Raw genomic sequence first — 13,786 nt, forward strand, 5'->3', positions numbered from 1 at the left:
TTGGCTTAAGTTTCAAGTATTGCACTGAACTGACAATATTTGGCGAAAGTTTCCGCATGCGAATTGTGTGAAACTTGCAACAAATTTTTAATTAGTCAAGATGTTGCATGAACTCTCACTCTTTGTATCTTGTGTGTAACTTTGCTTATACTTTGCTTGCGTTTTACTTCGTCATTCAAATATTAAGTACGAGAAAATCAGTTCAACTTGGGTTCAGCTCGGGCATCGTTGTCAGCTAATTGCCCTTCGAAACGGAAGCACACAGCGACAACTGAGCAAATGGTCAAACAAGGATGCTCAAGGATGATGCTTCCATTTGCGTTCCACTCCACTTCCTTTCCCATTCGGATTCCGTCCATTGCCCTGCCTGCCTAGCTGCTCGCCATTGTCATTGATAGTTGACAGCAACTTTTACTTTTATTACAATGCACATTTTTAGCGACGCTGTCAATTTGATGGCAACTCAACTTTTTCGTTGCCCTGGCAAAAACAAAGGTCAGCCAGCTGAGGCAACACTGTGGGAGCAGCTCAATCTGCGGTTATTGTTATCGCTGTCGCCATTAGTCTCACTCAAATGTAGCAGAAATCCACTCAAAAAAAATATGTGCTATATGCTTAAATTGTCAAATTTACTGCTATTATCATACATTGTTTTTGCGATCGGCCTTCGCTAAATACTTTTTTAATCTCTTTCAAAGTTTTAAAAGTTATGGGACTTTAAAGGTACGAAACCATAGTCCTCAAAGTGTAAACCGATAAAAACTTACAAACTTCCTTCCCACAATCTTAAGCATAGGGCTTACAAATTGTAAATGGATACTTGGAAACCTTCTGCCTATCTATCCATAACAATCGAGAAAAACCTTTAGCTTCTACACATGACCACTCTCACTACCCACTCTTTAGCAAAAGATTAAAAAACGACCCTTTTCAAGGGTCGTACCATGTCCATAAAATATAAGTGAAAAGCCCACACTTATTTTCCTTAAGCGCTTTCGAGTACCAATTAGAAATGACATTCATTCATTCGACGGCTTGTCTCTCTCTCTCTCTCTCATTCTCTCTCTCTCTCTCTCTTTCTCTTTGAATTTTTGTCTGCTTGCTTTTCTTGTGAATTACAATTGCTGCAGTATTGAAGTTTTAAGACTTTACCCAACTGTCCGCAACAGGTAGACAACTGTTTAATGCAGTGCTTAAATGGAAGGAAAGCCATCATCTAAGAGCAGACTACACAGCACAATATCAACAAAAACAACAACCACATCACACACACACACCACACACACATAGAATTCAACTGAGCATATGGTTGTAAAAGGAAAACATAAGCATACGTAAAAAGGTATTGCATTTCTTTATTTCACAATCATTGTGTGGCGAGAAGCAAAAAAAGAGAACAATTGCAATAACACTAACGACAACAGCAACAACAGCAACAATAACAATATCAACGTTGCACAACGTTGCAAGATAATGTCACACAGAGTTTCCACGTTAGTCTCGTACAGTGTTGAGTTGCAGATGCAGATGGAGATGGAGATAGAGATGGAGATGGAGATAGAGATGGAGATAGAGATGGAGAACAACATTTCATAGTTACCACTATCAGCAGACAACCTACACTCAGAAAAAGATACATCGTCATGAATTTTAGATGTTCGTCAAGGGTTACTCGCTTCGATTCAGAGAGAATCTCCCTAAAAACAAGCATATTTCTGATCCTAATTTCAGCGTACAATTTTCTAAAATGTAAAAAAATAGTATACCAACTTGGAAAAAACGTACAATTTTATGGGGATTCGAACCAGAGACCCCTTCCCACTGAGCTAATCGGCAGTTAACAGCGCATCAAGAAACCCAATTTTATTAATATTTTCTGAATCTCAGAAAGGATATTTTCCATTGCATTGCCACTTATTTTAAGTGTGTTTCTTAATAATAGAAAATATTTCTAGATTTTTGATTTAGGGCAAGGCTTTCTAATTATTTCAAAATCTTTTTTTCTTATATTTAAAAATCAATTCTAAGACCAAGAAAAACGTTCTTTTTTTTGGTTGATTTTTTACTGAGTGTAGAAGGAAAGGGTTGGGGAATTGGCTGCAACGGCTTAGATTGGAATAGTAAGTATCATAGTGCTACTGTTAGGATATAAAAGCATTAAAGTCACCCAGCGAGACACTGTGCTTACGAATTAGATTAAAGAACTTCGGCTGACACCTAAGCCAATATATATATGTGAAATGTGTGTATAATATTCGAGTTGCAAATATCATTTATCTATTTACAACTTAAATAGATACAGCACTGAGCACTGATACATGCTTATGTGAGTCCTGTTGGGTTATATGGTTAATATATTATATAAGTACTGTGTGTATGTAAAAAGGCATATGTAAAAGAAAAACAAGAAATGGCAACAACTAAAAAGCGTACGATAAATATAAATTGCATTGTGCAATAATCTTCAAAGTGCAACAAAGTATAAACAACAAGCGCCGCAACAAGAACAACGATTTCAAGAAAGCTCCGGCAACAAAACCCAATGAGAATCTGATGCTGCAACCAGCAACCTGCTTAAAGCCACATAAAAAATAAGCGGAACACCGAACGCAGCCAGACCAAGTGCAACAACAACAACAACAACGTGCATCAAAAGCAAACAGCCCGGATGTAACCCCACCAAATAAACGAGGCAGACAGGTTGCCCAACCAACAACTGAAGCCTGGCTGGCTGGTGGTTCGAAGAGAACTCGGGTTGCATGCCACCGCCTCCTCGGTGGTCGTTACCACTGCGGCAGACTGCTGTTGTTGGCTGCGTAATGGGACCAAAGCCAAATCCATTGGCGTTCCATCAATGGGACGCATTGGCATTTCGATGCGATTCGAATATTCTCATCACATGTATCAAAAGTGACCGGATCGCCACACACCTTGCAGCAGACAATTGCTTTAATTGAATCTGATTGAATGAACAACCTTAATTGAAGTTTCTTTCTCATTTGCAATCTCAATCACTGTCTTAATATAAAGGAAATCCAAATCTCATCCGACTTACATCTTTTCTATCCAATAAGATATGCATTTAGGGATCTTAAGTTACTTCACATTAGGTACAGTTGTGTTCAAGTTGCTACAGGATTCATAGTCTTAAGAATTCCACAGCGAAGTAAACAACAATTATTTATGTAAGTATTGAACTTAGTTAAACAAATATAAATTTGGATAATCGAGCTTGAATTTGGCTCTGCATTTCAATTAGAATTGTACCGATCCCTCTGAGAGGGACTCCACTGGACTCAGCCGCAACATTATGGCAGCTGATGATGCCGACTTGAATCTTTTGTATTTACTTCTGTGCCGCATGCAATATGCGGCAACAGCGACAACGACGAGGATTGCTTACAGCAAGAGTGGGAGTCCCCCATTGCGACGCTTCCCTGTAAAAGTGGCAATGGAGGGCGGTACGGAGGAAGGATGTAATGGAGGTTGCAAGCAGCAGCCTCAGCGTTGCAAGCTATCAAAAGTGTTGCTTATTAAAATAAAATTTATTGCTTGTTTGCTGATAAAAATGAAGACAGACGCCAGCCAACCAGCCACCCAGTCAGGCAGCCAGGGAGGCATGCAGCAAGCTGCTTAGCCCGCCTCGAGGGAGCCCTGCTGTGGCAGCTTCTGTATGTGGCACGTAAGAGTGTTAAAACGATAAGCGGCGATAGTGTAAAAAAACAGACATAAAGAATTTTGCTGCAACGGAAAGTGCAGCGTCATAAAATCATGCAGCCGCAAGACCAGAGAACAAAAGCACCAAAGGACCAAAAAGGACGCCAAAGGAACACTGAGAACGATTGTCAGCTAAGCAGGCAGCAAACTAGACAAAAGCCAAACGCAATTAAATTGCACAAAAAATGAAATGTAAATAAGCCAACTGCTTACTGGCAACTGACAATTGGCAACTGGCAACTGGCAACTGGTAACTGGCAACTGGCCACTTGACAGTGCCACTCAATGTTACTCAGGAGCAGCCAGCAACCGTCGCGCAATCAAATGTCTCGAGTGTCCAACTTACTTTCAACTCTTCTAAGAATGCCCTAACTAAAGGGTATTCGCATTGTATGAATTCCCTGAAAAGTGTAGGGAACGAATAAGAGCATTAACTCTACATCACGATTGCCATAGAAACCAGCCAGGGTGTGACTTGTGGCAGATGCTTCTTATTTTATTTTTATCTTTTATATATCGCAGATGCGATTGTATATTTTGTTTATTCAAAAAGCTTGATGGAACAGACTTGTCCAATATGAGATTTATTTTGATTTATATAGAGTATTTAATATCGAGAATTTGTATATGATTGATCGATCTTATATATATATAGCATAAAGTTGAATACATTGGATATACGACTAACATGAATATACACTTATGTATATAGAATATGAATATGAAGAAAGGGCACTCAATCTTCGATAGTGTTAGGTAAAGTTAGCTATTCCATCTTATGCCTTGCCACTTTCAAGAGCTTTGTCTAGACGTTAGACGATACAAACTCAATGCCAATCGCAATCTCAATCGATATCCCAATCCCAATCCCTCAATCCCAATTCAAAACCCAAGCCCCAAGTGCAATTTCAATCCCAATCAACAAACTGGAGAAGGAATCAAAATTGCCAATCGGCTGCTTGTTACAGGTCTATAATTTGTGCAACAAAGTTAACAAATCTCAATGTCAGATGCTGCCTCAATTGCTGCACGCGCTGCATCAGTAATTGTTGTAGCCAATCTCGCTGAGCAGGCTTTTGGCATCCGAGGAGGCTGAAGAGGAGGCGGTGCCAGAGTCCTGCATGTTGCGCAGCATGCGATGTCGGAAGTGCATTGTCCTCAGGCGTTGCATGCGTCGCTTCAGGTTGCAATAAACGGGACAACAGTCGGGGAAAGGCTTGTACATGAGGTCCTCCTCATCGCCCTGTTCGCACTGCTCCGGCAGAATGTCCAGGCAACTGGACAGAGGGAGACGGAGAGACAGAAAGAGGAGAGAACAGGTTGCATTAGCTAAGTGCCACAAGCACACAATACTCAAATTGAGGTTAGTCTTGCTAGTGAAACGGGGGGCATGCATCATACATCATGCAACATGCATTAGACATTAGGACATGCGACTAGAAATCTTTTGGGTGACACTACTCGTTGGGTCTAGACATTTTTTCCACTACGAAAATAGACCTGGAGCGCGGCATTATCTGATTGTTCTCGCAGAACAGGTTCGAGCAGAGGCTCAACAGGACGAGGCGGCGTGGCAGAAACTTGGACTGCTCCCACATGCAGCGACGATAGGTGCCTGTTGAGTGAAGAGTGAGCCATGAATGTGGATTGTGGTTGCTCATTTTCTGTTCAGATTTGGACTTACGCAACACGCTATTATCATTCTCGCTGGAATCGTCCTGGGAATTGTAGCCGCGTTGCAGCTGATAGCGTTTCATGTGAAACTGGCCAAAGCCATTGCAGCAGCCAAGCCAGCCCAGGCAGAGGGCCAGGCTCAACCAGATCCCGGCGAGCAGCGAGTGCATCATATACATCTCTCTCTCTCTCTCTCTATCTATCTCTCAATATCTTTGTCTCTTTCTTTCTTTCTCTCAATATTTTGATGTAAGTGTATTTAGTATAATATATCTCAGTGTATTTCGAAACGTTCGAAACTGGCGGCTGATGTGTGGCAACTACGCGCCCAACTCACACCACAGACCCCAACAAGCTCAACAACTGATAAAATGCAAACAAAAATCTCACCCACTCAGCGTTACGTATACGCAATGTACTGCCAAGTGTGTGTGTGCGTGTGTGTGTGTGTGTAGTTAAATTGGCTGTGGCACTTGATTAAATCAACAAACAAACAAACAAAAAACTTGCGATGTACATTTTTGCCCATGATTAATAAATATCCCCTTCGAGTACTCACTGATAAATATGAATATGAATATACAAGCATGTGAATACATACAAATACAGAATATGAGTATATTCGCGCTAAAAACTGAATCACTGCCATCCGCCGAATTGTGTTGAGCAGTCTGTCATAATTGTCGCCCAGTTTAAATCTCAACTTGTGCAAAATGTCAAGTGCAACTTGTGCCACAACTTTGGGCACCACAAAATATAAATACATGGGGTACGGTGTGGAGGTCATCTAGCGCTCAAATCATGTTTTATTATTCACAGCTGCCAATACCTGCACACAAGACATTTACGACCAACCAGAGATAACACATTCTGAACAAAACACATTCTAAAAAAAAAGAAGCTTTGAGTGCTTGCTGATGATTTCAGCTCAAATCAGCTTTGAGTTACCATTGAATATATGTAGAGTTCACTTTATTTATCTGCATTTCAATTTAGTATATATCCACCACCGAAATAAAAAAAAAAAACATAAAATAATCCTAATATTAGTTAGCAATTGTGGCCAACTGCATCTTGCCGAAATTATACGCAAATAAGTCTGCCAAATGGCTATGAACTTGAGTCATCTGTTGCCACTTGCAGACCCGAAGCATCACTCGTCCCAGTCTCTGTTGAAGACTCACTTGGCTCCACCGAGGATGTAGTTTCAATTGTCTCTGGATATGTAGATTCCATCAATTCTGAGTTTTGCGCACTTGTTCTTTCTACAACACATGATGGGGTTGATGTTGTTGAGGTTGTCGTTGTTGTTGATTTTGATGGAGGTGTTACGCAGCAGATGTTAGAGCACTCCTGAAAAGTATGTTTGCCAAATAAATGCCTTGTGCAATCAGTAGTCCTGGAGTCAAAATGTTTGGCTTAGAAATGTCTAATCATAAAAAGGCATATTAAAGGCATACCACAATCTATCATTGAAATCGCAGTGGTAGAGGCACTTGGAGTATAAGATGAAACCATGTATCTCGCACTTAGCGTCAAACACTGCATTTGGTTGGGGAGGAGAGGGGAGACTGCTGTTGGATGGGTCAAACTTCCCGATTACTCCAAGTACTTACCTCGCATATTAAGATTAGAGCAGAGCCTGGGCTCCGAATTGTAGTGCAATTGGACTGCGGTTGCTGTAAGTAAACCCAAAACACAAACACATAAATGAAACGTCTCTCTCTGTCTATCTCTCTCTCTCTCTCTCTCTCTCTCTCTCTCTCCCTCTCTCTCTCTCTCTCTCTCTCTCTCTCTCTGACTCTCTCTGTCTCTAACCTTGCTGTAGCGCCACGAGCAGCAACAGTGCCTCTATGAAAAGTAAAAGTCTCATTCCGCTTCCAGCTGCCAAATTTGTGGCTCGACAATACCAAAAAAAAAAAAAAAAGAAACAACAAAAAAAGAAGAAGTGGAATGGAAAAGAAAACTTGGACTGTGCGGATGTTAGTTGGCCTTTGGTTGAGCAGAGTTTCTGGCGAAGAGTCGTCGGGTGCAGTGCAGCTTTATTTATATGTTTGCGTACGGGGGCAATGGGGGCGTGGCTTCAACTAGTTGAAAGCTCTTGCCAGTAAAATCGTATAAATAATTTCTTACAATTGCTTTCTTGAGCCCCGTCTCCCATCGCAATTTGGAAGTACTACTACTAGGCACTAACGAAAATGATTACAAACTTTTTTCCAAACGACATCGTAAAAGTTAAACAAGTTTTGTAACAACAGCAATACCAACAATAATTGAGAAAAACGCAACGATAAGTGCCAGCGAATTCCATGCATAATTGCATTCTGAATATTTTGTGCAGTTCAAGTTTAAGTGTTTCCCATTCCCATTCCTTCAACAACTGGATTTGCTTCTGCCTCTTTTCAACTCGACATCAGATGCATTACACAAAATCATTCAGCCCAAGTCCTTCCTTTGCTATGCACGCCTTCTCCTTATCAACACGTTGCCATCTAACTATAAATTAAAAAAAAAAAGAATGGTTAACCGATTATGAAAGTTATATGTTCAAATGTAAGGAGCATTTGGCAAGGCTCGAATAACTTTGTAAATTAAATAAGTGAGAACGTTTAACTTGGGTATGACCGACTGCGAAACACTCTGGTGCCAACCAGCTGATAACCGGTGTCAAGGAACAGGTTGAGCGTGGCCCTAGTAGTTCCTAGTAACCTGCTCCCATGTTTGGTAACTTGATCTTCTAAATTGCTGCATATATAATATAATATACCAATCATATTGCGTGTTTTATCGATTTGGAATTATCGATTTTATCGATAGCCCCCTAGCCGACGTAGCACCACTTTGCCGAAAATTGCAAAGCAGCAATATACACAAAAATATTTGTATTACAAGAACTCATTTATACACTATGGCAGCTGTACTATATACTAGACCGATTAAGTTTGAGTGTAACTCGTAATTAATTACTTACTTTTCTCATTTCATATTCGACATATTTGTATGCATTGAGTATGCTTTAAGCTCGATGAGTAAATTTAAAGGAAATGAGCAGGGATAGCATCGTAATAGAGTACGTAGAAAATTCCATTGATAACGTTTTAATCAGTTGCGACATAGTTTAGGGAATTTCTAAAGTATTTTAATTTCATTAAATTTATTATGGCGAAATATCAAATGAAACGCCCTTCGAAAGAACAAAGCGTTTCGGGCAACTACTTAAAGCAATCCCCCCATCCCTACCTGGCACCCCTTCTTCCGCGCTTCCTTATTGGTCAGCAGACAGACACTGCATCCCCCCGTCCACAGATACTGACTGGCCTCTGTCTCCCAGCTACCAGAGATGCTCAAGTACTATACTTATATTTTTAGAGCACGTTGCGCCCCAACGAGCAGCCAGCAATTAAGTTTTGTGCAAATTTAAAGTTTTCCCAGCGACAACATTGTCTGCTGCGACCCTTTTGTTTGCACGTGGCCAAATGCGTTGCCATTGTGATGATGCCCTGTGCCCCGACTAGAGCACACTGTACCGGGTATCATCAGCTAGAGAAACAGCCGCCATAACCAGGCTTTATGCTACAAAAATTACCTTTTCTTCGTCTAGAATCCCTAATCCTCATCGTACTCCAGGAGGCTTCTTCTTCTTTTTATTAATCATTCAACAACATTAATTCGGCCTTTCTATTAAGTCATATTTACTTTGTGATCCCTACTAGGAATTCATAGCCCTTTTCGATTGTCTAACCGGAAAGGAATTTAGGTGCCGGGTCGACTTCGGGTACGATAAAGATTATGAAATTCTGTTCTCCAAATTATTTTCATCTTTTTGTACCTTCAGTTTGATAATAATAATCTTATCAGTTCCGGTTGTTGGTTTTTACTCTCTGTATGATTTATAATTCTTAAATCTATCTTAAATGCTGTGTATGTTTTACATTAAATTATAAATAAATAGTTATATGTTATAAATAAATCAGCTTATGGATATGTTTGCCTTGATTGTGGATGCATGTGCTATCGCACTGAGAGGATATTGGGATAGTCGGGATATCCTGTGTGTTTAGGTTTCATGTAGGTGTAGAGCCTGATGGGCCAACCAAACGCTATCCGCATTCGTATCTGTAATTGTGGCCGCGTCTGCACGTGTTGTTGCGAAAGGCGTAAACTGTATTTTTATGACACTAAACAAACAATTAACTCGACGCCTAAGCAACGCGGCCAAGACAATGCCCACACATATATACACCCACACACACACACCCGCATACACCCAGACACACACACACACACATACACATTCAAAGTAAAAAAGAAGGAGTGAAAGCTTAGCCTGGTTACTTCAATTTTGGGCCTCATGTCAATTAGAATGCTAATTTTTATGCAAATTTCTGCGGATAGGTTTCAGTTGTCTTTGGGAATGGGATGCTTTTGTTGTTGTTTGCTGTGTCGGGTTTATTCTGGTTGTTTTGGTTGTCTGGTTGTGTCTGTGCAGTAGCTTTGTCTGGCGCTTTGTTTATTTGCCTGTTGTTGGCGCCAGCCGGTTCTTTATTATTATGGACAAGAGCAGTTGGCGGAAATAAACTAAGTAAATTCGCTCCAAAGGAAATTGCCGGCAGGTTGGCACAAATTAATGGACACTCTGGCCAAGGCAGTAGGCTCCGCTATGTTCGCCATAAACAATCTAAAACAGCAGGTAACACAAACTCAGACGGCACATAAACTGCCCCTTTCCAAAGAAAAACCAAGACCGGCATTTCCATAAATTCTTAAATTGAGTTTTATTTGTATTTCATAATTTCAGTAAATGTTTTATTAAAGTATACATGTTAATGTTAAGCAGAAAAAAAAAAAACAAAAAAAAAATCATATTATATAGAATAGAATAGTGCTGAAAAACTATCGACAACACTTTGTTGAGCAATTTATCGATAATAGTCTTAGATTATATTTGAAAAACGTTCTGCATACGTTTTCTTTTTGTTATATATTCTTTGAGAATATATATACTTGGTCGAAGCTCATTCAGTAGTTCTGCTGCTCGCTGCCAAAGAAGGTGAACGTCTCATTACATCGTATCTCGTAGCAATCCGGAAACGAAGTGAAGTGCCTCGATAAGCGCAAATCGAATATGAACTCGCAGTACGGATAGCTATCGGGACACACAGATATTTGAGAAACGAATCAATTATAGTTAGTAATCAAATAACATAAGATCAAGCACATCAGATCACAAATCATTAAGCCTAAGTTTAACTGCCTTTTTAGTTCTTATTTTCAAGAACATATTCTTGATTTCACATTAAAACTCTTAACTTAAGATATTCTATTCTAGATTAAAGGCAATATATATATTCTTAAATCAAGATTTGCAAATTGTGTTTTGTGGAATTCATTATATTTCCCTGTTTCAATAATATGTGATTCGTTTCAGTTGATGTAATTTTAGGGTGAACCAAAGTATTTCAAGTATGATTCATATATATGCATATACCACACAGTAAATATATTATAACTAGGTTCTCAAACCGGCTGAGACATTGTATCGTGAACTGTAGCTTGGTATTAAGCAGTGTGTCAAACCGAAACGAATTTGGGTTCCAGATCCAGTCTAATGGGTCCGATAAGGACTATGAATTTTTTCCCAATTATTTAGGGTAATCGGTACTGCTACGTAACTGTACAGGATATAATGAATTGGAATGAAGCAAGGAGAACCACAGTTATGGTCTGCTTAATAATTGGGAATTTCACCACGTATAAATGTGGTTTTATATATATACATATATATATATAAATATATTTATGCGTTCTTTTAGCGTGTTCGCAATGCTGCTGAAATATTTATTTTGAGAGGGTGGCAACACTCGCGTCAGCCAGCAATGAAATGGCGCTGCCAGCTATTTTAATTGTTATGCAATTCAAATGCCAAACTACACCAGTCCACCGCCTCCCCTACCAATCGTCTTTTACCTTGTTACCTTGTGGCAGGAGGAAATGCTAGGCGGGGAGGTGGAGGGGCGAGAGGCAACCCCTTTGGCACACCACAAATAAAAAGCAGAAACTTGGCAAGTTTTGTTTTAAAATGCAATTCACACGAGTTGAAAATAAACATAAATTGTAAATTGTATGTGCGGGTGCGGTTAACATTGGGGTTAGGGTTGTGCGCTATATGTATATATGTATATGTATGTGTGCATGTGCTTATGTATGTAATATACGGATATATGTGATTGCTGATTGCTTAACTTACATTGGCGGAAACCATAGGAAGCAGCGATATGTGCAGAGTATGCCAAATGGCCGCTTGAATTCACCATCCGGCGTTTGTATTGAGCCCGAATTGTGCTTCTTCCAGCACTGCGAGGCCCAGCCTGTAAACGGAATATCCTTGTTGTACTCAATCAACAAACGCAGTCAACAACAACTAATTATCTAATTTGATTTTAGCCTAAAAAATAAATAAAGCAAGCAGCAATCTAATCTACTACTTGTAAATATTTAACGTGCTATATGCTGGTTATGGTTATGTTTCCGATGCCTAAATCAAGGACTTGGAGGTACCCGGAAACCAAGTCTTTTCCTATCATAACTCGTACACTCATTATATGTGTATGTGTGTGTGTGTGTGTGTGTGTGAACACAAGTATACAGAAAAGCCTGAGCTTGCTGCTTGCAAGGTATTTATACACACTCAATTAGAAAGCTATATCTTTTAGAATGTTGCAGTTCTTACAATCGGTAATCGACTTACATCGATATTTGCGTAACGAATTAAATTATCGAGAAAATGAAATAAACTTGATCCGCGAATGGTACACAAGAAGTTGCAATTCAAATTTAAAGTCTGTGGATGATCTCTATCAAGAATATATATAAATATATATACTTTATGGAGTCGGAGATACTTTTAAAGTTGTTCAAAAGTATACCCTATTTACACATTATTACCGGTTATCAGCGTATAAGAAGGGCAAACCAATGCGGCGTATGCGTAACATCAGCAAAATGTGCATCAAAATTAAATTGTAACTAACTCATTAACACGCACACACACACACACACACACACACACGAATCGGATATGCAAAAATGAGTTTGCTTCAAATTTGCTTCACACACACACATAGTGCGTTATGTTGCGTATACGCAACGAGTGCCGCAAAATATTTTTGAAACTTTCATGAAACCATAAATTAACGGCGCACAAAGTACCAAAAAAAAATAGACAGAAAAAAATTAGAAAGAACAACAAAAAAAAATAAAAATTTGCAAATAAAATGCACAGTTGATAGACGAGGAGAGGCACACACACACACACTCACACACACACTTTCATTTCAATAGAATATGCAATGCGATAAACCGTTACACAACGTACACTTGTCTGTATGTATCTATGTATGTTTGTATATGTACATATGTATGTTTGTATGTATGCATGTACGTACTGCCATAATTGTAATCACATAAACAGCATAAAATTAAAAGCAGCACAAATGTGATTGTTGTTGTTGCGCCTTTGCGTGTGTGTATCGTTGTGATTGTTGTTGGTGTTGTTATCGATTTGGCCATTGCATAACAATCATTGACAACACAACCGCCGTCGTCTAACATGTTCCAATTTTTGGTACGCTTCTATTTCGGTTTCGGTTTCTATTTCGGTTTCTGTTTCTGTTCAGCATCAGCATCGATGTTCGGTGTTTGTCTCGACGCGTTTTTAACTGCCATCAGTTTCATGCGCGCCACATCTAACGAAGCCTATGACAACGCACCCACACACACACACACACACACACAAACACACTGAAGCACACACATAGCCCAAGACAGCAAAGAAAGCAGCCACAAGTTTGTTTTTGTTGCTTCTAAATTGATGACAATTGATAAATTATCGCACTAAGTGCCTGGCGGGGTGTTTTTTTTTCCTTTTTTTTTGTGAGTATTTTTGCACGACTGCCACCCGATTGGCTGGCCCAACTCAAATCTGAATTCACAGCTCATACCCATTCCCATTCCCAGTCCCAGTCCCATTCTCATTCGTATTCCCATTCTCCATCCCTAAAGCCCCAAATGCCAGAAGCTCTGCTCATATATGTACGAGTTTCCATTTCTATCTATTTTATGCCCTCATCTTTAGCAAGCATCTATTTATCTATCTTAATATGTAAATGTATCTGTGTCTGTATCTGTATCTGTATCTGTATCAGTTTCTGTATCTGTTTCTGTATCTCTGTGCTTTAGCTTTATTCGAATCCCTAGCTTAATATGTACATGTATTCATTTTGACATGTTCTTCTATATGTGTACATATATATTTATCTGATTGTATCTTCACATGTTTATCCTTATCATATACTCTTCAGTCTACATACACTCACGCCTCCATCAGCTGTGGTAT

At 39.5% G+C, this 13,786-nt stretch overlaps 3 protein-coding genes across 4 annotated transcripts; all 3 read right to left on the bottom strand.

Moving 5' to 3' along the window:
• Positions 1–4,673: 4,673 nt before the first annotated feature.
• LOC6569510 (uncharacterized protein CG1552) lies at positions 4,674–5,702 on the bottom strand. Of its 2 annotated transcripts, none has more exons than XM_001995704.2 (3): positions 5,402–5,702; positions 5,218–5,332; positions 4,674–4,994 (listed from the first exon to the last, which is right to left on the bottom strand). In XM_001995704.2, the coding sequence occupies exons 1-3, from the start codon at positions 5,568–5,570 to the stop codon at positions 4,757–4,759; spliced, it is 522 nt and encodes a 173-aa protein (XP_001995740.1). In that variant the 5' UTR covers positions 5,571–5,702; the 3' UTR covers positions 4,674–4,756. The 2 variants fall into 2 exon arrangements, with proteins under 2 accessions (XP_001995740.1, XP_032597199.1); XM_032741308.1 differs by having other exon boundaries at positions 5,179–5,332.
• A 639-nt stretch (positions 5,703–6,341) lies between these two features.
• LOC116805960 lies at positions 6,342–7,404 on the bottom strand. Its single transcript, XM_032741309.2, has 4 exons — positions 7,210–7,404; positions 7,008–7,070; positions 6,852–6,933; positions 6,342–6,790 (listed from the first exon to the last, which is right to left on the bottom strand). The coding sequence occupies exons 1-4, from the start codon at positions 7,262–7,264 to the stop codon at positions 6,502–6,504; spliced, it is 489 nt and encodes a 162-aa protein (XP_032597200.1). The 5' UTR covers positions 7,265–7,404; the 3' UTR covers positions 6,342–6,501.
• Positions 7,405–10,226: 2,822 nt separating this feature from the next.
• Positions 10,227–13,099, bottom strand: LOC6569511. The gene is made up of 3 exons (XM_001995705.2): positions 12,837–13,099; positions 11,639–11,759; positions 10,227–10,537 (listed from the first exon to the last, which is right to left on the bottom strand). Exons 1-3 carry the CDS (start codon positions 13,000–13,002, stop codon positions 10,411–10,413), a joined length of 414 nt encoding a protein of 137 aa, XP_001995741.2. The 5' UTR covers positions 13,003–13,099; the 3' UTR covers positions 10,227–10,410.
• Between the last annotated feature and the right edge of the window lie 687 nt (positions 13,100–13,786).

Source organism: Drosophila grimshawi, unplaced genomic scaffold, assembly GCF_018153295.1.
Source record: "Drosophila grimshawi isolate 15287-2541.00 unplaced genomic scaffold, ASM1815329v1 contig_848, whole genome shotgun sequence".
NCBI classification, from domain to species: Eukaryota; Metazoa; Arthropoda; class Insecta; order Diptera; family Drosophilidae; genus Drosophila; species Drosophila grimshawi.

Excerpts from the sequence above, each read along its gene's own strand:
- LOC6569510 (XM_032741308.1), bottom strand. The coding sequence starts at position 5,570 with ATGTATATGATGCACTCGCTGCTCGCCGGGATCTGGTTGAGCCTGGCC. Across the intron at positions 5,333-5,401 it reads GAATGATAATAGCGTGTTGC|GCACCTATCGTCGCTGCATG; the intron begins GTAAGTCCAAAT and ends TTCACTCAACAG. Across the intron at positions 4,995-5,178 it reads AAAATGTCTAGACCCAACGA|TTGCCTGGACATTCTGCCGG; the intron begins GTAGTGTCACCC and ends CCCTCTGTCCAG.
- LOC6569511 (XM_001995705.2), bottom strand. The coding sequence starts at position 13,002 with ATGTTAGACGACGGCGGTTGTGTTGTCAATGATTGTTATGCAATGGCC. Across the intron at positions 11,760-12,836 it reads ATGTGATTACAATTATGGCA|GCTGGGCCTCGCAGTGCTGG; the intron begins GTACGTACATGC and ends TTCCGTTTACAG. Across the intron at positions 10,538-11,638 it reads TTCCTATGGTTTCCGCCAAT|CTATCCGTACTGCGAGTTCA; the intron begins GTAAGTTAAGCA and ends GTGTCCCGATAG.
- LOC116805960 (XM_032741309.2), bottom strand. The coding sequence starts at position 7,264 with ATGAGACTTTTACTTTTCATAGAGGCACTGTTGCTGCTCGTGGCGCTA. Across the intron at positions 6,934-7,007 it reads CTCTAATCTTAATATGCGAG|TGTTTGACGCTAAGTGCGAG; the intron begins GTAAGTACTTGG and ends AACCAAATGCAG. Across the intron at positions 6,791-6,851 it reads GATTTCAATGATAGATTGTG|GACTACTGATTGCACAAGGC; the intron begins GTATGCCTTTAA and ends TTTTGACTCCAG.